This window comes from Saccostrea cucullata, unplaced genomic scaffold (genome assembly GCF_032062105.1).
Source record: "Saccostrea cucullata isolate Sc308-1 unplaced genomic scaffold, CSIRO_AGI_Scuc_v1 ctg1913, whole genome shotgun sequence".
Lineage (NCBI taxonomy): Eukaryota > Metazoa > Mollusca > Bivalvia > Ostreida > Ostreidae > Saccostrea > Saccostrea cuccullata.
Window position 1 is genome coordinate 1 of NW_026937385.1, and position 25,000 is coordinate 25,000.

General features: G+C 33.8%; 2 protein-coding genes across 2 annotated transcripts in view; one reads left to right on the plus strand and one right to left on the minus strand.

Moving 5' to 3' along the window:
- Nucleotides 1–4,167: 4,167 nt before the first annotated feature.
- LOC134248108 (outer dynein arm-docking complex subunit 3-like) lies at nt 4,168–14,916 on the plus strand. The gene is made up of 12 exons (XM_062730527.1): nt 4,168–4,341; nt 5,930–6,051; nt 6,218–6,295; nt 6,448–6,627; nt 6,955–7,059; nt 7,179–7,427; nt 7,670–7,813; nt 8,075–8,235; nt 9,680–9,836; nt 10,110–10,265; nt 10,596–10,680; nt 14,548–14,916. The coding sequence occupies exons 1-12, from the start codon at nt 4,263–4,265 to the stop codon at nt 14,673–14,675; spliced, it is 1,644 nt and encodes a 547-aa protein (XP_062586511.1). The 5' UTR covers nt 4,168–4,262; the 3' UTR covers nt 14,676–14,916.
- Nucleotides 14,917–17,173: 2,257 nt separating this feature from the next.
- LOC134248109 (rab-like protein 6) overlaps nt 17,174–25,000 on the minus strand; it is a 15,545-nt gene continuing 7,718 nt past the window's right edge. Inside the window, exons 8-13 of the mRNA XM_062730528.1 lie at nt 24,798–25,000; nt 24,487–24,637; nt 23,227–23,929; nt 19,867–19,936; nt 19,370–19,458; nt 17,174–17,958 (exon numbers count right to left, since the gene is read on the minus strand). The exon at nt 24,798–25,000 is cut by the window's right edge and continues 16 nt beyond it. Of these exons, the coding sequence (XP_062586512.1) occupies nt 17,761–17,958; nt 19,370–19,458; nt 19,867–19,936; nt 23,227–23,929; nt 24,487–24,637; nt 24,798–25,000 (1,414 nt within the window). The 3' untranslated portion in view covers nt 17,174–17,760. The remainder of the gene's footprint in view (nt 17,959–19,369; nt 19,459–19,866; nt 19,937–23,226; nt 23,930–24,486; nt 24,638–24,797) is intronic.

Below are 25,000 nucleotides of genomic sequence, written 5' to 3' on the forward strand. Positions count from 1 at the left end.
ACATACCAAGTATGAAATCTTTATCTTTATTGGTTCAAAAGTTATGGCGAAGGTTAAAGTTTGTAGGAAAAAAACTATTTATAGCATATAGGTCACAGTCAAGGAGACAAGGTCATTGACCTTGGTGTCATTTAAAAGAACGTTAGTAGTGGAGTATGCATATCAAATATGAGTCTCTATCTTCCATGGTTCAAAAGTTACGGCGAAGGTTAAACTTTGAGGGAAAAAGCTATTTTTAGCAAATGGGTCACAGTCAAGGTCACAAGGTCAATGACCTTGGTTTCATTTGAAAGAACTTTATTCGTGGAGTATGCGTACCAAGTATGAAGGTGGAGTATGCATAACAAGTATGAAGTCTCTATCTTTCATGGTTTAAAAGTTATGGCGATGGTTAAAGTTTGCAGACAAACAGACAGACAGGACTAAAACAATATACGCCCCGGATCTATCGATCCAGGCGCACAATTAATAAACGGTATGTTGGTTATTTTAAAAATTGTATTTATAAAACATCGTATAATGATATATGTTGAATATTTTTTTAGAAAAGTTACGTTTGAAAAGTAAAATCTCCATATGATTTCTTGGCTTAAAACCCTCTGACATCATCTTATAAGAAAACAGTTCAATAAGTTTCCTGAAACTGTCCGATAAATTTAAATATCTGTCCATTACTAGCATTTAAAATAATGGACAGTATTTAATAACTTATTGGATAGCTACAGGTAACTTAATTAATTGATGGATTAATTTGAGAAAATCAAAGACAAATAATTTTTTGAAGACAATGAATCTAGCATGTTTCACATTATGTATTTATTCTAAGTCAGAGAATCAAAAACAAACTTTGTAATTATTCCAATAAATGATGAAATGTATACTAGTATTCCAACTCACACAAAACTTATATTTGAAGGAAAATATTTCCGAATTCTCTTGGAATGAAATTTGCACCAACAACACACAAGGGGATTTCACTTCTGGCAATAATCAATCACTCCTTCTTATATATCTCGCTAGTACTTCGAATAAAGTTATTAAAGTATTTGCAGGAGCACATCCATAGTTCTATGCGCCCGGATCCATAGATTCAAGGTGTATATTTTTTTATATTGTTTTTGTCCCGTCTGTCTGTCTGTTGTCAACTTTAACCTTCGCCATAACTTTGAACCATGAGAGATTGACTTTATATTTGGTTTGCATCCTCCATTAAGGTATTCCATATTTAGCCAGGATGGATAACTCTTTAATTTATGATTTAATTCAAAAAGTTTTAAAATGAAGCTTAAAAATTAAATCTTTTCATGCAACAATTTTCATATTATATCTCTCAATGTAATTCAGCGTTCTTTTAAGATCTCAGAAAGGTCTTATAAAACGTCGATTTTTCTACCCCATAAAAGTATTTTGAAATTACATATTAAAGAAATTGAGGTTTATTTTAATATGCCACAGTTTGAGATAACAATGTTTATTAACATGATATGAAATTAGAAGTAATTTATGGCGTTTTGCAATGCTAGAAAAATCTTTGTACACTATGCGTTGTAAATTGATCGAAGTAAATAGAAGAAATTATAGTACCTTTATGATAAAAATTGTGCAATTTCTTCAAAAGCCTGGATACCAATGATTTTTATTTCTAAAATGTGTTTGTTAACCAATTTTAAAATGGAAAATGCGTAGAACGTGTTTTCTTCGCATTAACTGAAAATTTATTTGAGATTTTCTATTTCCCATATATATATATATATATATGATTAACTTTGCAAATGAAGTTTGAAGAATTATCATGGATAAAAACACTTTAATGCCTGATTTTCCAGAACCCGAGGATCTGAGTTTAAAACCACACCAAGGTCAATGACCTTGTGACCTTTGAAAGATTTTAATTTGTGGAGTATGCCAAATATGAAGTCCCTATCTTCTATGATTCAAAAGTTTTGGCTAAGTTTGAAAAAGATATATTTAGCATATCAGTCACATTCAAGGTCACAAGGTCATTGATATTGGTGTCATTTGAAAGATATTTAATTTGTGGAGTATGCATGCCAAATATAAAGTCTCTATCTTCTATGATTCAAGAGTTATGGCGAAAGTTCGAAAAAGATATTTTCAGCATATAGGTCACAGTCAAGGTCACAAGGTCATAGATATTGGTGTCATTTGAAAGATTTTAATTTGTGGAGTATACATATTGAATAGAAAATCTTTATCTCTCACGGTTCAAAAGTTATGACAAAGGTGAAAGTTGTCAACAGACAGTCAAACAGACATGCAGACAGACAGGACAAAAACAAAATACGCCCCTTATCTATCGATTCTGGTATGGGAGGAAATAATGTGTGGAACAAAAGTTAGGATAGTAAAGAGGTGTACAATTCATGAAAAAGAGTACAAGAAGGGAATTTAGAGGGTAATCTTTAAGAATTATTTAATAAGTAAAGGAAAGAGGTGTGATTCTGGGAAGACATTGTACAGGACAGGAAGGGTATATTGTAGGGAATGAAGTATTAAGGCATAGGTTAAAACAGAGAAAATAGTGTAAGGAAAGGAAAATATTATGAAAAGGGCAGTGCAAAAAGGGGAATAATGCAGGAAAAAAAAAAAACAAGGAAAACGGTGTAAGGGAGGCGGTATAATTCTAGGGAATAGTTTACAGGGAATGAGGTATCATTCGAGGGAATATTTAACAGGTAAGGCGGTATCATTCAGGAAAGATTGTACAGGGAAAGTACTAGTACATGGTATAATGCAGGAGTAAGATTTTTTTTATCAATTCATTTTATTATTCACTTTGGTATAATGTAAGAGTGTAAAGGGAGAAGAGGGTATGATGGGGGAAATTAAAAAAAAAAGTGTAAGGGGAGTGAGTGTATAATGGAGTAAAAATTGCGTGAAGGGGATAGAAAGTATACTGCATGGAGAAGAAAAAAAGGAGAAAAATAGCGGCTGGAGAAAAATCAGGTCCCCTATTGGAATTACATATTGAATTCACAGGAACAATGTTGTAATTAAGGATTGATTTAAGGAGGACAAAAAGGATAAATTTCTGATACACAAATTATTACGAGTAGCATCTGAAACAGCAGGAAGTTATAAGTTCGATAAGTAGCAGCTCTTAAACATGGCTTCCTCTTTTCCTCTGTTAAACAGTTTCCTGTTTCAAAATATAATAGTAGAATAAAATGCCCATTATATGCATTAAAGCATGCAGCTTCTATATGATTTTTTCAGTCAGCTTAAAGTTTAGTCCGAAATATCTGACGTTTTCCAGGCTCTTTTTTTCAATTTTGATATTTTACGTGTCGGGAAAACGCCAGAACCGGTGACATTACGAAAACTCAGTGGAAATTTTGCCGTCTCCAACCGGCGGGCTTGATTTTCGATACTTGCGAACAGAATAAAATGCCGAACTCACAATTTATCAATAGCACAATGCTCCAGTACTCACCATATCGACGAAAACAAAATATCACTCCACTTTTCGTGGTTTGTAAATAATCTCTTAATTCTAAATGTTTTATAGAATTATTTTCTTCTCTCTCTCTCTCCTAATTTTTCTAGGTCTGTCTTTGGTCATCTTGAAAATAGATAAAATATGCATTTGATATATAAATGAAGAGAAAATTCAAAAAAAAAAAAAGGAAGATATTCTGGAAAAAACCCAGTGACCCCCCCCCCCCTCTCTCTTTCTGGTAGAATGAAATCCAAGAACAGTGGACTACAATCTAGTTGTTGACTTATTGTGCTGCATGTGTTGTGCACATCAAACGAATAATTGGTTTTTCACTGATTTGATATCTTCTGGACCAACATGTTCAGCCGGTTTCAGATTATGTTAATTTTAATTTAATTGTCTCTCCATATAAATGATTGAATCTGTCGATTAAAAAAATGTTCACAGAGAGAGAGAGAGAGAGAGAGAGAGAGAGAGAGAGTATTGGCTTGAATGTGCAGTGTTCAAATAGATCTATGTGGTTGATTCCTTAAATGCTTAATCAAATCAAAATATTATGGAGTTTTCAAATATCATACAAATTCATATTATCTAAATAATATGTTTAAACACAAGAATAACAACATTTTATTTTAACGGGATTTTTTGAAATTCTTTCAATTTGCCGGAAGTATTATCGGTGATGGTTCTTACTTTAGTGTTTTACACATGCGCAAAAGACGGGCACCTTGGATACGTACAAACACCATATTGATTGTCAACAGCAGGATTTAAAGAAAGGTGGCATCGTAAAATTAACAAGATGCCGACCGGTACAGGCCTCTTACAAAGACCCATTAATGAACAGATTGATGAACTCAAGTCCAAGATTGCCCTCTTGGGTAAGTAAATTCTTGTTTTGGGCACGAATCGAGTGGGGAAAGGGGGGTGAGGGTAAGTGTACATGCGGTTATAATAGGTAATGAGTGTATTCTGTACCAATACGTGTTTTGTGTTTAAATGCATATTTTATGAAAAATTCATTTAAAATTATGGATATCAGAATACATCGATAAGTATAGAAGATGTAACATTAACACAAATGTAAAGTGCATTGAATGATTAATTGATCATTTGAGATTATGCCTATCTATCTCTAGTAGAGAAAAGTAAATGCCAACCCATTAAGTCATCCATCGTAAATATTTTCTGTTTCTGGATGGGATACTGACCTGAGAAACGGAAAGAGTTAACTGCAGAACTGTATAGCTCTCTCAGCAGTCTAGTCGAACCCTCAAACGAGGGTATACCCTCAAACGAGGGTTTTCCTTCCCTAAATGCAACGCTCGAAAGCAGAAGAACGATAACTCTTCTTATTTAAAAAATAAATATTTTTTTTAAAAATCATAAACATACAAAAATGAATTGTCTACACCTCTGTTATCAATTTAAAAAAAATAATAAAAATGTTTTCGTCTTTATTTTCGTCATTTCTGAGGCACAAAAGTTTGTTTACAGGACAGAGGAAATTCGAACATGCACAAAGAAAGTGTCGAAAAATAGTAAATAACATGCTAATTACACAAGATTTTTAATACCGGGGAAGGGAATTATATGTAGTTCAACTTTAAACAAGCAATTGTTTGTTTATTCATCCGTTTTATTAAATTATGAATAAAAAATCTAGTTTATCAAGCATGGAGGTCAAGGCACAGAATACGCTAACTTTGGGGGAGAAAAAGTCTCGATTTTTACAATAAACATATACTTTTTCGCAATACAATCTCTTTAAACATCTTTAATCTATCAAATTTGAGTACATACAGAGCTACGAAATAATCCATCACTTTGCACGAGCATATTTTGTGGACCGCACGTTTTTCCGTGAAAACGGCACTTTTTGAGTTTCTGCGCATGCGCCGTACCCCGGTTTGAAGGTACGGATTCCAACATCCGTTTACCCCCGTTTGACGGTTCGACTAGACTGCTCAGGGGTGTGCAATTATAGACTCCCAGGGCTACCAATTTAGGGGCCAGGCTATAAATCTACACTGCATTAGCCCGTCAGCCTGTTGGGCTAGTAAATGTAAAACAAAAGTATAATTATACTTACGTTGACTGAATTGATGTACATTTTTAAAGCTGACATTCCATTGAGGCTTTCTATATAAGATTGTTTGGAACTGCTGAACAAATACGGTAATTATCAGGAATAGAGGTAAAATATATAGTTAGTTAAAGGATAAATCCTTCAAATGGGTAAAAACACATATTTAAGAATTAATGCCCACAGTCCCTAAATCTAACATTTTCACAGTGCTTGGATCTGTGTTTCTCTGGTTTGCCTGTCCAAATTTTTCCAACTAGAGTCTCAGCTACACTTCTACAGCCAGGATACCCAAGATAGAGTATGCAATATAGATTAGAGAAGGACTGTTCATGTATTTACATTATTTACTTTGACAGATTATGTTTATATTTTGCTTGTAGAGGGTGATCGAAAGGCTTACTATGAGACTTCACAATTTGCAATGAAGAAGAACAGAGAAACAATCCTAAAGTTAAGGAAGGAAAATAAAGAAGTCAGAAAGAAGCTGAGTGACTCCCTCTCAGTAAGTTTCCTTTTATCATCATGTTCTTATTCACATTGTATGAGTTAGTTATTAACTATATTCACTCACTCACTCACTCCCATTGAATAAATGATTATAATTTCTAATATTGTGGAAAACATTACTTATAAACAGTTTATATACATTATGTATTTATATTTTTTAGCAAGATCAACATGTCATCAATAAAGCATTCCAAGACCGACCTGTTGAAAGAGCCTCCATGAAAAATAAAACTGGCAGAGTATGTATTAGAAAAGATGCTAAACCAAAGATAAATTGAAATCAGAGAACTTTTAACTGATTTATTAGAGAGCTACATGCAAATTGTTAGGGATTAAACTCATGAGATATATGCAATATAATCCTGTACTAATATACTAGTTTTAATTACAGCAAGCAATAACTGTGATGGACTACAAAGTGTGTGACACAATGAAGAGACTGAATGCCCTGAAACATCAGACTGCCGAGAAACAGAAGAGGCTTGAGAAATTACAGACTGAGTACCAACAAATGGTGGACGACAGCTCAGAGGCCGTGGCCACCGACAAAGGGGAGTCCAAGGACGCACAGGTCAGTGGACAAATCACGCGGCAGACTAACAGGTTCTTATACTGACAATATACTTACTGGAACTAGTATGGACTGTTAAAAATTTTTAATTTTTCAACTAATAGGTCATGACCATAAAAATCTTTTCATTTCTCCTCAGTAATTTTTAAATCGATCATTCAAAGCCACCTTAAAAGTTATGATGAATTTATTGAAGAATGATATGTGTAAAATTTTACATTTTCTATGAGAACCCCTTACATTTTGTGAAATGTATGCTTTGTTATGAAATACAATTTTTTTATTCAAAACGTTATCATGTGTCATCATTCACTTTTGATTTTACAGACAATGCGATATCTTGAGAATAGCTACGATAAAACCAAACTAAAGATAGATGAGGCTTCCCATTTAAAAAGAATTTATGAGGACATTAAGAGGAAACTAGAAGTTGTAAGTGCATGTTATAATGTTCATATATTGACAAATACTACATCATAAAATATATTTAAAATTTTTAATTTTGTATTCACGTTATGATTTAAATTTGGATTGACAATGTTTTCTGACAGGAAGCTGGTAATTTCCCCAGTGTGTTGGATTGTATGGAGGCTGAAATCAGAAGCACGAAGGCGGAACTGAAGGAGTTACGAGCCATGCATGATGACGCACACATCTCCAAGGAAGCCGCCCAACAAGAGCTAGCCAAGCACGAAAAGGTGGTGTACACGGAGCGTAAACAGCGGGAGGTGGAGCTACAGAAGATGAAGAAGGAAGCAGAGGAGAAGAAGATGCAGCATGAGAGAATTGAGCGAAGAATAGTACGTAAAAATAGATAGGGGAAAACCTCAAAGAATCAAGCGAAGAATAATACATAAAAATAGATCTGGGGAAAACCTGAGAGAATTGAGCAAAGAATAGTACCTGATACATAAAAAAAAAGATCAGAGGAAAAAAAAACACGAGAGAACCAAGTGAATGATAGTACGCAAAAGTAGATCAGAAGAAAATGAGAATCGATTGAAGAATAGAATGTAATAAACTATTTTGTTTGTTATAACAGGCTCAGCGCGGCTCGATTCAGCAGGATGAACTCTCACCTCAAGAGAAGCAGGCCCTCCAGGGAGAAGAACAGCAGCAGAAAATCACGACGTACGAGGAGGCCTTCCGGCGAATCAAGGAGGCCACCGGCGTATCAGACACCATGGTAACCATTATTACATTCTTAAAACGGAACATTTTCTGTAACACTTACACAATATTGTTGTCTTAAAAGCAGAGCATTTTCTGCTTAGTTCTGTACAGTTGTATTTAGTTACAGTATATCCTATGTATAGAAACCACGGTATATTCCCTTCAGCTTGTTAAGTCATTCCAGTACTCTGAGCTTCATGAGGAATTTGTGGTACATTGTGTGCTTGTTATGAGCTAGAGTTCATTTATAAGCTGTGGTCACTGTTATTTTTAGGAAGTGGTCAGGCGATTTGAGGGACAAGACGAAACCACAAAACACCTGGAGGCGTTACAAAAGGACAATGACAAACAGATCACACGTCTGAAGGAAGAAAAGGATAAGTTACAAGCTGAATTTGAGGACATGAAATACACAGGAGATGCTAAACTCTCAAGGTTCTTATTCACTTATTGAGAATATAAAAATCATTGGCATGTTTTATAAAATTTCTCTTATGAATTTGTTGCTGGATTTTGAAGTAGTAAGAGTGTCTGCTCTAGAGTCGCAGAGTAAGGAGTTGATCCTTACATCGCGGGTTCGAATCCTACTGTGAGATGTGGAAAATGGTCCATCAGGTGAGACGGTATAAACTGAGGTCCCTTGTCAGAGAAGTTACTGACAAAAAAGATCCCTCACTGACTGTATGTGCAGGGTATAGGACAAAATTTGTAGCTGGATTCTTACTGCATTATTTCTTTTTTGATTAGTGGCCAGAGAATGCTAGAGGAATTCTTAGTTATTACTGTATTATTTCTCCTTTGTTAAGTATTATTCTCCTTTGTATAGTGACCAGAGAATGCTAGAGGAATTCTTAGTTATTACTGTATTATTTCTCCTTTGTTAAGTATTATTCTTCTTTGTATAGTGATCAGAGGATGCTTGAGGAATTCTTAGTTATTACTGTATTATTTCTCCTTTGTTTAGTATTATTAATTCCTTTGTATAGTGGCCAGAGGATGCTTGAGGAATTCTTAGTTATTACTGTATTATTTCTCCTTTGTTTAGTATTATTCTCCTTTGTATAGTGGCCAGAGGATGCTTGAGGAATTCTTAGTTATTACTGTATTATTTCTCCTTTGTTTAGTATTATTCTCCTTTGTATAGTGGCCAGAGGATGCTTGAGGAATTCTTAGTTATTACTGTATTATTTCTCGTTTGTTTAGTATTATTTTTCTTTGTATAGTGGCCAGAGGATGCTTGAGGAATTCTTAGTTATTACTGTATTATTCTCCTTTGTTTAGTATATATTATTTTCCTTTGTATAGTGGTCAGAGGATGCTGGAGGAATTCTTAGTTATTACTGTATTATTTCTCCTTTGTTAAGTATTATTCTCCTTTGTATAGTGACCAGAGAATGCTAGAGGAATTCTTAGTTATTACTGTATTATTTCTCCTTTGTTAAGTATTATTCTTCTTTGTATAGTGGTCAGAGGATGCTTGAGGAATTCTTAGTTATTACTGTATTATTTCTCCTTTGTTTAGTATTATTAATTCCTTTGTATAGTGGCCAGAGGATGCTTGAGGAATTCTTAGTTATTACTGTATTATTTCTCCTTTGTTTAGTATTATTTTCCTTTGTATAGTGGTCAGAGGATGCTGGAGGAATTCTTAGTTATTACTGTATTATTTCTCCTTTGTTTAGTATTATTCTCCTGTGTATAGTGGTCAGAGGATGCTGGAGGAATTCTTAGTTATTACTGTATTATTCTCCTTTGTTTAGTATTATTTTCCTTTGTATAGTGGTCAGAGGATGCTGGAGGAATTCTTAATTATTACTGTATTATTTCTCCTTTGTTTAGTATTATTCTCCTTTGTATAGTATTATTCTCCTTTGTATAGTGGTCAGAGGATGCTGGAGGAATTCCAGTCTCACCTTCAGAAGGAGGAGGACAGACGATCAAATGCAGAGGATCACCTCAACAGAAACAGTCACATCATGGTCTCCGTCAAGGCAGGGGTGGAGCACCTGTCTGACAAACTTCATCACCTCAAAGCTGTAAGTTATATATAAACTTGTACATCAACTCAAAGGTAATAATTATACATCACCTCAAAGCTGTAAGACTATATCATCTCAAAGCTGTAAGTTATACATCACCTCAAAGCGCTAAATTATATATCACTTCAAAGCTGTAAATTATACATCATTTCAAAGTTATTAATTTATAAAAGTGATAAAAGGAAACGTTAAGTCCTATTTTGTGCAAATGAATCATAACTATTTTCCAAGTTTTTTTCTTCTTTTCAACCTCTTGCTTTTACAATTCAGAGCAAAGGACATGTTCCCACGGCACAGATTGCTCCGACCTCGGACGAGTATGTTCTGGATCAGCTTTCTACGTGTGAGGAGAAACTGCTGAAACTATTGGAGGAACTAGATGGCAAAGATCTCCAAGATACGATGAAACAGATGGAGGAGGAAGAGGTAGGTTAAATTATAGAGGAGGAAAGAGTTAAGCTTTTTGATTCAACTAAACCGCAAACTGAAACAGATGATAGCATTATCTTTTTCAGCAAACTGAAACAGATGATAGCATTATCTTTTTCAGCAAACTGAAGCAGATGATAGCATTATCTTTTTCATACGATGTTAAATTCCACAGAAAGGAAATTTAGATTTTGCCTATTGAAAATAGGATTTAAATCAAAATTAAAAAATATTTTATAATATTATCAAATACTATGATATGATGACAATATATTTGAAACAAATAATTAGCCAGCATCTACTGACATGTGGTATATTGTTTTGTAGTTCCATGCCAGTGTAGAAGGAAAACTGCCTCAGTATAACACGAGGATCAAACTCCCCACCACACAGAGGGATATGGTCTATGATGGTAAGGGAGATCACTTCATGTACAGAAGATTCATTTTTTATGTAAACTAACAAATATATTTATTGTCTTTGTTAATTTTCTAACAGATGAAGTTTTTTTCTTATAAGAATATGCTTTCACTTTATATGGAGTGCGTAAGTGGCATCACTGACAAGAATGCAGAAATGGTTGAATCCTGAAACGGCATTCTCATTGCGACACAAAATATTGTTATTGTAACATTTGCATGAATATGACACAATGTTGCTACATTTTAGATTCAAATAGATGTGATAAAATGGCAATTATTTCAGAACCTTGTATAAATATTTTTTGAAAGCTCTTTAAATCATTACAGCATATAGGGCTTGGTGATCTGTATAGCTACCCCTAACAAATACACAGACTATGTTAATATTTTAATACTTCTACATTTATCAGTAACATAAAACTTTGTATAAAACTTTAAAAGTTGTGAATTACTAAAAAAAATATGTATTATAAAACTACAATTGAAAATATCGAATTATTTGTGAAATTGTGATTTGAAGTGAAGGTGTTGGCGTTTGTTACGATGAAAAGTCAGTCCGCTATTTTTGGAAACAGGGAAAAACGCGCATGTAATAAATATCTACATTGCCTAATATAAAGGAAAATAGAGCAAAATAGTTAAATATCAATAATTTTAATAAACACAAAATATTGTTACTCTGGTTAACTTGATAACCTGGCGAAGTTCATGTTTTGACACTGAATGTCTGAAGCTCGAGACTTATTTCTGCAAAAAAATAGATCGTCTAAATGATAAAATCACGTTTTTAAAACCATGTTGTATAAATAGGAAAAAATTAAAGGTCTTTAGAGTATTTGTTTTTTTAACAATAAATAAACAAATAAATGTAAACAATTAATTTTTTGTAATAAAGATTCTGTTGAAAGGAATTTCACCTAATTAAAAAAAATAAATGTGGAAATTTCATTCAGTGGTGATCTGAGAGACAAATACACAGACTAAGTTAATATTTTAATACTACCCTAAAATTGAATCTGATCACCAAAACTGACGGACGGACGGACAGACGGAAGGACGGACGGACAGACGGACGGACGGACGGCCGGGAAACCAAAAATACGGAATTACCAATTACTATATACCCTCCCAAACAGTGAGCTTTTCAAAGCGTAAAATAGGAGGTGCACAATGGCAATATGTAATTACCAGTAGCCAACATTCCAGTGCAATTTGCATTTATATTATTTTATTATTAAGTTAATCACACACAGGAATATTGATAACTTTTTAAATATGAAAATGTAAACAGACGGACGGACGGACAGACGGAAGGACGGACGGACAAATTCAAGTTGTTTGTTTTTCGTGAAGTTAAACGATCACATCTGACACTGCATGATCAGAATTAAAGGGAGATTACTGATGACTGTAATTATTCTCCACTGGTGCACATGTACTACCGCACGCATCATGTTCACATTAATGGAATTGCTGATTACAAGTCACTTCATGAATATTTTACATGCAATTATTTATAAAATTATTAAGTTATCACACACATTAATGTATTGACCTAACACATATACAATTCAAGTTGTTTGTTTTTCGTAGCAGTTAAACGAAATGTCATATTTGGTATATATCATGAGAATCATTGAGGTGTATTTTTTATTTTTAAATGCTGCACATTATTTGATGTCTTAATAATTTGGATGTTTTGAACAGATTAATATTTCCAGCCTGATACCAATGCTTATTGCATGTGTGGTGTCTTGCAATGATGCAAAAGCCTTTTACACTATGTATTATAGAATATATAAAGGAAAAAGAAGCAAAAATACCAAATAAGTATAAAATTCATAACAATTTCTCTGAATGCCTGGATACCTACTTTTTTAATAAAATATATGGAATTGATGATTTACAAGTCACAATTTTCTATATAAAATTTAAAATCTTTACTTTAAAGAAATATGATAAATTTACATAATTTTTCAGATACTTTTATGAGTAATTACTTAAGTTATACATAACTTTTGATTCTTCTCTAGATACAGATGTTAACCAAATCGTAACACATTAGCAGAAAATGTGAAAAGTTATGTTTTAAAAATTATCTCAGTGCCAAAATGTTCTTATGGGAGAAAATTTATTTGGTATATAATTGGGACCAATCATGGAACTTTCAATTGAGCGCACCACCAAGAAGAAGAAAAATGCTAGCACATTATAGCATTCGATAAAGTTGTCCCACAGACACAGAATATTGGGCAGGATATGTTGCTGTTTGCAAAAACCGAGAATATGGGCTGACTCATGTGCTTTTGAGTACTTTTCTACATAATAGAACTGAAGCAGTACTTTCTCACCAGTAGATAATGTGTGCTTACTGATAATTAAAAAATCAGAGACTGATGATAACGAAAATTGATCATGTTTTATTTAAAAGTGTTACTGGAGAGAGAGAGAGAGAGAGAGAGAGAGAGAGAGAGAGAGAGAGATGTGTGTAATTCAAAACTATGCACCCGGTATTTAAATTGTTATGACAGAAATCACTTGATACATATGAGAAACGGCTGTTTGGGTATAATGTAATTTTAAAGACTTGAATAAAAGAAAAATCATTTCACATGTACAGTGTGATCATGTTGCAATTTAATTTAAATTATATGTTAATGCCATATAGACACAAATGGTAAATGCTATAAAATTTAATTTTCTTTAATTTATTTGTATTTAATATTAATGCTCTTTTTAAAATGTTTAATAAGATTTGTGTTCTGTTTTTAAATATTTTGGTATAGCGTGGGAGAGACGATATCTCGGCTACTTCCTTTGAACAAATGTGACGTAGAATTTAAAGTTCTCGACAAGCAAAAGCTCGTCACAAACAATGTAATCATTTGCTCTATAAATGATATTACAGTACATATCTGTCAACCATCATTAACTAAAATCAATTTTCAAAACTGTTATTCACCAGTGACCACAATGAAGTATTATTAAATTGTCTTTGATGCATTCATTGTCCGTTAGGAATTAAAATTCTTTTTGGGAGGAAATTGTTATGTTAACTTTCACTGGTGAATTGCATTTTCTTATGCACAATAAAAAAAACTTAGAAATGAAATAGTATTTTGTAACCAAGATAAGACCACAGAGCGTCTTTAAATTGATTGTGCATGTGATCATGTTGCTAATTTAAATTATATGTTAATGCCTGAATCTATTGAATCTTCAATTTATAGTTACCTGTTTTATAATGACTTTTTGGTATTTATTAAAACTTGTAAATTCATAAATCAATATTTTCCTGAAAATATAGTTAAAAAGCTAAAAAATCATTTTAAAATATATTTGTTATTTGGTTTCCTGTGATTTTTGTCTTTGTAAATTCTGATTAATAATTGATCTAAGTGAATGTTTTCCTTTGTAACTGCACACAATATTTTGTAACCTGAAGTTGCACACTGCATGATCAGAATTAAAGGGAGATTACTGATGACTGTAATCGTTCTCCACTGGTGCACATGTACTACCGCACGCATCATGTTCACATTAATGGAATTGCTGATTACAAGTCACTTCATGAATATTTTACATGAATTAATTGGTAAAATTATTAAGTTATACATAATTAATGTATGTATGACCTAACACATTAGCAGTTATTTTTTTTCGAAATGTCATATTTGGTATATATCATGAGAATCATTGAGGGTTTTTATTTTTAAATGCTGCACATTATTTGATGTCTTAATAATTTGGATGTTTTGATTGAGAATTTTGCTGATGCTGATGTAGAATTGATAGATGTAAAAGATATGTTACTGATGATTTGATCATTATTTAAAATGTTACTGATGATTTTTCAGATGACGAAGACAGCGGAGATGATGATACAGATGTTCCAAATCGTAATGCAATTAAGAAACAATCTCAGTTTATTGTGGACTCTAAAACTAAACGGCGCACCACCAAGAAGAAGAAAAAGACCAAATAATGACACAGACCTTGTGACCTGAAAAACCGAGCATATTGACTCATGAACCGCTACTTTCTCACCAGTAATTATTGTACGGTGATATATTTATTTCGTTTACTAAATTCTGGTATTTAAATTGTTATATCACTTGAAATATGAGAAAGAAATAATTTTAAAGACTTGTAAAAGATTTTGCATGTGATCATGTTGTAATTTAAATTATATGTTAATGCCTGAATCTATTGTATTTTATTTCCTTGTTCTGTTTTTAATATTTTGGTATTTATTAAAACAAAAATAAAATGTAAATTCTAAATCAAATATCTGTGTTTTTGTCTTTGATGCATTCATTGTCCATTGATCTTTTGAATGTTTTCCTTTTGTAACTGCCAATATTTTGTAACCAAGCACAGAGCGTCTTTAATTGATTGTACACATGTATATCGTTTAACGACAGATTGGCAATATTTCAGCAGGCATCTATGAGTTACCATTATTGATGGTCTTCCTTGCATATCCTTACCCAGCCTCCATATTTAATGCTTTCTCACCATTTTAATTGTTAAATTGCAGTAAATTCTGATTAATAACTGTAAGTCAGTTTTATTTGGCGTGTACAATATTTGGCCGAAATTGATTAACTTGATTTTTAACAAGTTAGCATAGATTTGAATTCATGCTTTTTGAATTTGCATCCTACGAATTTTTGTAAACAAGACATTTAGCGATGTACTTGATTTAGCTGAAGATGCTTTCCGCAAAAAGCGCTAAATAGACAGCCAAATATAAAATATTTACAGTATCTTCCAATAAATCCCGCTAAACATCAGACAGACAAGCTTGTTACATTGACCACCTATCAATGCTTCTACAGTTTCTCATTCATATCTAATTAGATTCAGCAATTTTCCATTTAGTGACCTTGCATGTGCTTGTTGAAATGACCTTGAATCACTGCTATGCCTGTGTGTACAATAGTATGTAACTGAGTTGAGGATTTATTCACAAGTATCAGATCTTTGAATCATGTGCATATAGTAGATCTTGCATTTACCTTTACACTGTAGCAGAAAATAAAATGTCTTAAAGTTCATCATTTTATTTATTAGGTATCATGGGAAAATATTACATAAAAATCCTTATCATACATACATGTATGTACTAAATAAATAAAGCATAAATAACTTAATAGCAAGCCAACACTGTTCATCTTACATGTATAATTCATGATCCATTTCTACTTAATGTCACTAACACTAAACAAAAACAGAAAACTCTATCAAACACTTGTCTTACTTTCTAGAAAAATTGATTTTCATAAACATCCACACTGAGCAGTTTACTAAGCAGGTTTACAGGTGTTTGCACAAGCATTTTGCCAGATCCCTCAGTAGCTGTAGAAACAGTGAATTTCAAAAGAAACTTCATCAACTCCTGACATGAAAGATGGAAGTTTTTTGAAGATTCTTTCATTGAACTGGTGGCTTACTATTTAATTCACATTCAGAAAAGTTCCCATTTTTAAAATGAAAATTATTTAACAAAATTATACCCAGGACCTTCTATTGCTGCCTTTGATTCAAGGAAGTGTTTCATGTGGGGAAGCATATCATATATTATTTCTATTTAATACTAAGCAAAACAAATCCATCATGGGGAAATTTTCTCCAAACTATGTTTTTTTTTCCAAATCTTTTCTTGTTACTTAAAATATTTGTTTTTAAAATATTGTGGCAAACATATCTTCAAGAGATAAAACTTTCTTATAATCACAGACTTGGCTATATGAAAGTGTTATTATTACAATTTGATGGCAAGCGATGATAAAATGGAGTCAAAGAACAAATGCTTTATCAAACTACATCAAAGTTTTAAATATAAAAACTTAAACTGTATATATTATATTCCTATTGGGATCCCCTTAGTCTATATAATCATTAACAATTAACATACAAGCCACCTTGAAACATAAAAAAATATCAATGAGAACACAAAAAAAGACAGTGTGAGTATCGATCCTTGACCCTAAAAATAAATAAATTAACAAAGTCATAACAGAAATTAAAATGTTTTTAAAAATGAAATGCTTATTTGTCATAGCAGTTGATACATGTACTTCATCAACAAGGAAAGAAGAATGAACAAATACATGTACACAAAATAAATTATAGCTGTACAAGAACAGCACTCAGGTGCTCTAACTACCGAGATATCCCAGGTAAAAAATCATCTGTCTACATAGCTATCTCATACAATGATATACAATGTATTATAATATTAATTCTGTAATGTTATTGTAGAACGAAAAAGACAGGAATTTATTTAATTTCACAGCATCAGATTCATTGCATAAAAAGTTGAATACATTTTCTTATGTCAATGTCAATGTTTACCAATTAAAGTGAATGAAAAATGGGCTTAATATACAATCATGTACAGGCTGATATAGGGAAATTTCTTCAAGACGCTAAAGCTGTGGAGAGACAAAAAATGAAACAAATCAATGATCAGTCATTGCTTTTTTCTGATTTCTCCAAACAATCATGTATAAATCTCAAAGTAAACTGCAGGCGGCTTGGTATAACTCACCTATGAAATATTCTATATTTTTTACAGTGAGCAGTTTCAGTCAAGTAATGAATTTAAACCTCTCTCATGCTCACAACACTAATTAAAAAGTGGAACACAAAATCATCACTAAAGCAGACTTTTAAATTAAATGCCTTTTTAGACTGTGTTTTAAACAATATAATTCAATACTGTTAGGCTAAATAGGGAACTGTAAACAGGGAAATTTTCGCCCCCATTTTATTTTCGCCTCTTACACCCTCTTCCTGATTTGGCGTCTTTAAATCGGTGTGAATTTAAATTACATAGCATACTTTCTTCAATAGAATTATGACTGGGCGAATTTAAAACGGGGCAAAATTGTTTGCAAGTGCAAAAGGGCGAAAATAACCCTGTATACAGTATTCTGATATGTGTCAGATCACATACAAATAACAGGAACTAAAAGTGAGACGTAAGCCAGGTCAGGTTTTCTATCAGAATCTTGCACAGTGTCTATAGGCATGTATACATGTAATTAAACCAACAGCAATGCCTATAAAGACTCGTAGCCCCCGGCATCATTAAGGAATGCCTCCAGCGCATCTCGACTTTCCTCTTCCTCTGTCACTGCTTTCTTTTTTTTCTTCTTCTTGTCCTTTTTTGAATCCCCCGCTCCTTTCTCTGAAGTTTTATCTTTTTTACCACTCTCCTTCTCTTGGGAAGACTTTTTCTTTTTCATTCCTGTCTCATCCTATTGGCAATACAAAAAGCAAACACGGATTAACCTATTTAGTCTGAACATTAGGTAGGATTTACAGTTACATTAGAATGAACCAGATCCCCAAACTTTTGCATCCAACGAATCATCCAGAAAATAAAAGTTAAGGTATCTGTAATTCACAATTCTTAGGCCACTGTGAATGTGAACCCCCTTGGCCTTGAAACAATATCCCTCTCTTATAGCACATCTGTATATTATGGACTAATATAAACAAAACCAATTATTTAGCTCTCTCTTTTTTCAGAAATGAAATGTTAAATTGCTAGCATTTTGTATGGCATCTATTATTCTGATTGTGACCTTGAACTTGTAAAAATTGTCTTGGATGAAGACCAAGACACAGACTCAAAAATATAAGACACCTTAATGTCAAAAATGAAATTCTTATGTTTCTCTGTTACATATTATGGGAGTTAGGGGGCAAGGAGTTAAGGAGGATCTCTACACATATGAAGTATGTTTTTGTTTCATGTACCCTGGTATTTGTTTCTAATAATAGACCCAGTATCCAATATCATTAAGCTCTAAAATACGGTTTATTTAACTTTATTTGGAAATATTTTTAAAAATTCGTTTTGTAGAACCCCCTGAATTCTTTATTTTTTAAAAAACCTTTAGGCTTTGATTTTCTGTTCAAAGTTTAACATGTTTCATGCTATAAAATCTTGAAATGAAAACCAATAAAGTTATAAATGAAATCTAAGTAATTTTTAATTGAATCTACATGTACAATAATATTCCAAAGGTTTCCTATGAGTTTCATTTTTTTTTGCCCATTGATTCTTGAGATTAAGATTTTTAAAAAGATACAGCCAAATTTTAATTCTTAATTATCTACCCTTGAAAGAGGCTGCAACCTTTGTTTGTACAAACTTTAAATCCCCTTTACCCAAAGATGCTGAAATTAGTTTAGTGCTTCTGGAGAAGCTGAAAATGTGAAAAGTTTATAGATGAACAGACAGATGGACTATAGACAAAATACGATCAGAAAACCTCACTTGAGCTTAAACCTTTCCACTCCAGTAAGCTAACATAACTTGTTATAAGAGTGATGAAACAGGATAAAGCAGTTATTGGATCTGAGCAATGTAATTACCTACTAATTTTATGAGAGTGATGAAACACAATGAAACAGTGATTTGAACTGAGCAGATTAATGAATCATGATAAAGAAGCGATCGGATCTGTGCTATGTAGAGATATAGCAGTGATCAGAACTGAGCAGTGTTTTCACCTTTTTTTTTATAAGAGGGCGATAAAATAACAATAAAGCAGTGATCTGAACTGAGCCGAGTAATGATACAGGATAAAGCAGTGATCGTAACTGAGCCGAGTAATGATACAGGATAAAGCAGTGGTCGTAACTGAGCCGTATAATCACCTTCTCTTTCTTCTTCTTTTTCTTCTTCTTCACCTCTCCTGGATCCTCCACCTCACTGATCTTGACCTTTGACTTACTGGAAACTTTTTCTATGATAAAAATAGCACAACATAATCACAGTTAATGGCACATCTTGATATCTGATCACACAAGAACAAATTCTGAATATAGACAAAGCCCTAAATATTAAGAAATCTAAATATACTGTAGAATCCTGGGGGACCAATGTTCATGGATTTCATGGGGCACCCTTACCCACGAATTTACATCCCCACGAATGTTTTTTTTTCAACATATTGATTAATTGAACCATTGAATTTATGAGTATCTCACAAAATTATGTCCCAACAAACAGGTCAAAATTTGCATACCAACAAAAATTGACCCCCAGGAATTAAAATGATTCCAAAGAATTTCTTACTATAATATTACAGGAGTAAGGGTGTTTATTGCATTATTAACATATTGGTAAAAATAAACTCTAAGTGGGTACTTACTTGGCTTGGAATGACTAGAAATAATCTGAGGTTCAGGACTAGATGACAGATCATCATCGTTAATGCCAGCCTGAAATTATTCAGATGAATACATGTAAGAGAATTAGAACAGTATAAAGATGGACAATTTCTCCAACTAAGAGTTAGTCCAATTAGTATCCCCCCCCCCCCCCCCCCCGCAGACTTAGAATGTACATCTTCCAAGCTTTCTAATAGCACTGTAACTAAAATGCATGTAAAGTCTGACTTTATTTTTTGTGCAAGTTTATAAGTATATTGAATTAAAAATAAAATTATTGCCAACCTACCTTCTTCATTTTTTTTATATTTTGTCACGTTACCACAAAACACATAATTTTTTATTTTGCCTTATATACTAAGAAATCACAAAACACAATACCCTTCATACAAATATCTTTCCCAAAATATGGCTACCTTTATCTATTTAATCTAATTACTGCAATCCAATCACCATTACCACTGATGGCAAATTATTAGTTCTTTTCATGCTGAATTTTAATTTGTCATTTTTCACTCGTAAAAAAGTGTCTGCATAATCAATCCCAAAAAGGCCAACTTAAAAATAATGTTTGTCTGCCCTCTCCCAGCTCAGGGTGGAAAAATAAGTCTGTAAGTAGGTTGAAATTTTTTCAACCACAAAATTTCAGCATCTATTTTCCAGAATCTATTTATAAACAATAACTGCTTCAAGAAGGTCCAAAAAAGTTTTGAGTTGAGCCACTTTTATCCAGTCTGTCAACAGAGGGCAAACAAACAAATTTCTAAAGATGTCCTAATGTAAAAAAAAAATTAAAACAGAATTAAAGGTGTTAAGGTTCAGATTAAAACATTTATGTATGCATAATTCTTCATTACTGACATGTATATCTATTTAAGAGCAAGATTACAAGGTTTGTTCGATATGTATTGTGTATTGTACGATATCTCAAAAGCATTCGATTCAAATAGTCAAATGGACATTACATCCCTTCAAAGTATTCTCTGTGATTTGAAATAAACAATTTTAATCTCTGAATCCATTTCTGAAATGCGTCACCGTACGCTGATTTAGCTATACCTCTGACGCACTGACTGACGGCTGAGCCAAGGGCCTGTCGGGACTTGTATCGACGACCAGATAAGAACTTTTTAAGTTTTGGAAAAAGGAAAAATTCGCATGGTGCTAGATCCGGAGAGTATGGTGGGTGTGGCAAGACGGTAACCTTCTCAGACTTCAAAAATTGCTTCACAAGCTCAGATGTATGTGATGGAGCATTATCATGAAGAAGGCAAACATGCCTAAATCCTGACACAGGACGTCGTTTCTGATAATATTTCTTGAGGTTTTTCAGTACAACATCTCGGTAATACCGACCTGTAACACTTTTACCCTTCGGCACCGGAATTTGTATGGCTAAACCATCACAAGAGAAGGATATGCAATAAAGGACCTTCTTTGTGCTCACTGTCCTTTTGGCAACTACAGGCCTTATACTGTGATTGGTTAGCCATAATTTGTTTCCAACTTTTCTTACTGGTTCGAAATAGTGAACCCATGTTTTGTCACCAGTAACTATGTTTGCAAATTGCCTTTGATTGAAGTTTGGAAACATTTTTAGCAGTCGCTTAGCGGTTTGTATTCGTACCTTTTTTTGGTCATCTGTCAATATATGGGGTATCCATCTGGCAGAAATCTTTCGTACTTTCAAAATACGCTTCAAAATGAAATGCACCTTCGACAGCGATATGCCAACAGCTTTGGCAATATCACGAATCGTGTACCTGCCATCACTTTCAATTATTTCCTTGACTTTTGAGACATTTGTCTTGGCTGATACAGTCACAGGTCGACCCGATTTTGCTGCATCTTTGACGGACTCTGTGCCAGTCAGAAATTTCTGTCTCCACCTACGAACTGTCTCATAAGATACCTTATCAGACCCATAAACTTCCCCCAATTCAGTAAAAATCTGCTTTACCGAATTACCAAGTTTTGTGCGAACTTTTATATAAGCTCTGATTTCTTCAATATTCTCAACCTTTTCCCAACCATTTTTACAACAGTGGTCAACGACTGGCTCTGTTGAAATGACGATTATTTTATAACCATGTGTAGATGAAGGCTCGTGTTTATACTGTTATCAAGGTATGGAATAGAGTTATCCAGGCGTATAAATATCGACGAAATCGTGCAAGGCGTTATTGCGCTGTGGTACAATACACAATACATATCGAACAACCCTCATATTAGATTGACCATGTCTAAATCTGTTTCTTTTTTGTTAAGAAAAATTAAAATTTTTAAAAGTCAATGCTGCATATATGAATTTTTTCAAAGCTAAAATAACTAATGTCTAACATAAACTTTCCCTTCAATTTCAAGATATTTAATCATATTAGATACTGTATACTGGGAAATTTTCACCCCCATTTTATTTTCGCCCCTTTTGCCTTACCCTCGTTTGGGCAAATTTATTAAAACGGGGTGAATTCAAAGAATGCAGTATAATTCCTTACATAAAACTATGACTGGGCGAATTTAAAATAGAGCAAGTTTGTTTACAAGTATGAAAGAGCGAAAATAATACGGGGGTGAAGATAACCCTGTATAAAGTACCCTGACAGTGACCTACTTCTCTATAAACAGAAATTCTAACTTTGCAGTATATCAGTCCTGCATAGATACTGTCTAGCCTAGAGGTTGATGTATGTATATGGGAACTTATATTTACTGTTTAAAATGCAGGATAGTCACTGATCTGTATGAACTGTCCTCCAAAATAAGAATCAAAAATTAATTATCTCTAGTCATTTCAAATCATTTTTATGATGTTGATATATTTCTGTTCATTAATAATAAAAATTATTAATGATCTTAGAATTGCAGGACAGTTCATACAGTTATAATAACATGGGAACTCTTTAAGTGCCTGGTGCAGTACAACTGTTTACTTACCTGATCATCTAAGTCATCCTAAAAAAGACAGAGGTTGACCAGAGGGGCTCTTATAATTCAGTACAACATTCAGAGCTACATAAGGTATCGCTCTGAGACAGCTGGTGTTTGGGATTTAATTCAGTACAACATTCAGAGCTATGTTAGCTATCGCTGTAAGACAGCTGGTGTTTGGGATTTAATTCAGTACAACATTCAGAGCTACCTAAGCTATCATTATAAGACAGCTCCACTTACCTTATATTTCAGAAAAAACATTCAGAGCTAATAATTCAGTACAAAATTCAGAGCTACGTCAGCTATCGTTATAAGACAGCAGGTGTTTGGGATTTAATTCAGTACAACATTCAGAGCTAAGTTAACTACTGCTATAAAACAGATGTTGTCGTGGGAACTCCGCCTACTTTACTCTCGAGCTGATCCAGCCAATCAGAGAGTCCGGCCTGGTCTGTCGTCGTGGTGACCCCTAGCTCCTCCTCACTGACGTCCTCATCAGCCAGAATGACCACCTGGGCCTCCCCCTCCTCATCTGACGAGACGTGAACCGGGCCCTCTACAGAGGCGGAGTCTGTGACACTGAGGTCCTTCACAGGAGTGCCCCGCCCATTACTGGGGGGAGACGACTCCCTCACTTCATCAGATGTCTCCTCTGTGTCCTGTACAGTCACTGTGTTACTCAACTGTTTGTTTGTTTCATCTGCAGAAGCCAAGCCTAGACTTGGAACACTAGACACATCTGATTGTACGTGAGAGTCGGGGCTTGGTTTATTTGTCACTAAGTCAGTATGTTTGTTAGTCTGGATGGAGATTTCATTGTCATTTTCATCACTTGATAAATCGTAGTCCTGAGCAACACTGACTTGCTGTGGAGTTGTATCTTCATCACTCTGTGAAATGTCCTCATTCCTTTTAATAGCAGGTCTTTTATCATCTTCATCACTAGAATGTTCCCCTGACTGGGCAGACATAATGCTTGGTTTCTCCTCGTCACTGGAGAGATCCAAATCCTCAGCTATCACCTGTTTTGATTGGCTGTTCGTGTACTCATCATCTGAGTCCAGCTCATCCTGGAAGCCCGCCACCATGGGATTTCCTGTCGACTCCTCACTGAAAAAAAACAGCCCAAAAATTTGACAAGAGGCTTAATGACATTAATGGTCACTTCAGTATCCTAAGTTTAACAGACTCTGGCAATTTTAGCCCAATCTGAGACTGGGACACTGGTCTAAGATTTTGTAATTTGTTGAAGACTCAATAATGATTAACAATTAATGCAGCTTGTCTCTCAAATGAAGATAAAGGTAAAATATATAATAAACTTCAATATATGATCGACTTTGCTCCTCCCTGAACCAGCACCCTGGACTGGGGATGGAGTGGAGGAGGGGGGGGGGGTATCTGCTAAAAGTCAGTGCTCATTAACATAATGAAAACAAATTGGCTTTGTAACTAAATCATTTTAAAATTCAAATGCCTACTCTAGATTAACTTATAAGAAAATTAATCCCCTTATATGATGTATATAATTTCATATGATATTAAAATATTAATCTTTACAGAATATTAAAATTAAATGAAATAAAAAAAGATCCTTGTAACAACAGTTAATACAGTAAGGTCTATCACTCATTCAACTTTCAAAACTGAACACAAAGAGTAAGAACCTGTCACTGTCTACAGTAGCCTCAGATTTCCCAGAATCCTTCACTTCCTTCGTGTCCTCCAGGAAGCTTTTGTCAATGACCCCTCCGTCTGGGATGAAATCTTCCACGCTCGTCACTGGCTCTGTGGGTGGGGCAGGGACCCTGGAGTCCTCTGTCACATCAAGGATTCAAAATATAAGGTCAATTAGGTGTACATATTTATCAATGTTTCAGTAAATCAATTTAACAAATTTTTTGTAATATTTAGAAATTGTACAAGTTTTATACAATTTCCATTTTCTGCAATTTTTTGCCTATTATTTACTACTAACCTGTTTCTGTTTTCTTTGAGGCTGCAGAGTCTTTACTTTTGAAGAGTCTTGAGAAGAAGCCTGACTTTTGTTCTTGCTGTTGATTGGTTGGTTCTGATGGAGTGGGTGTGTCAGCTGGTATTGGTTGCCCCGCCCCTACTGGAGTGTTGCCAACAGAAGCCGATTCTCTTGGGGCAATGGTCGACTTCTGGAGAGAAGGCATG

Excerpts from the sequence above, each read along its gene's own strand:
- LOC134248108 (XM_062730527.1), top strand. The coding sequence starts at position 4,263 with ATGCCGACCGGTACAGGCCTCTTACAAAGACCCATTAATGAACAGATT. Across the intron at positions 6,628-6,954 it reads GGGAGTCCAAGGACGCACAG|ACAATGCGATATCTTGAGAA; the intron begins GTCAGTGGACAA and ends TTGATTTTACAG. Across the intron at positions 10,266-10,595 it reads AACAGATGGAGGAGGAAGAG|TTCCATGCCAGTGTAGAAGG; the intron begins GTAGGTTAAATT and ends ATTGTTTTGTAG.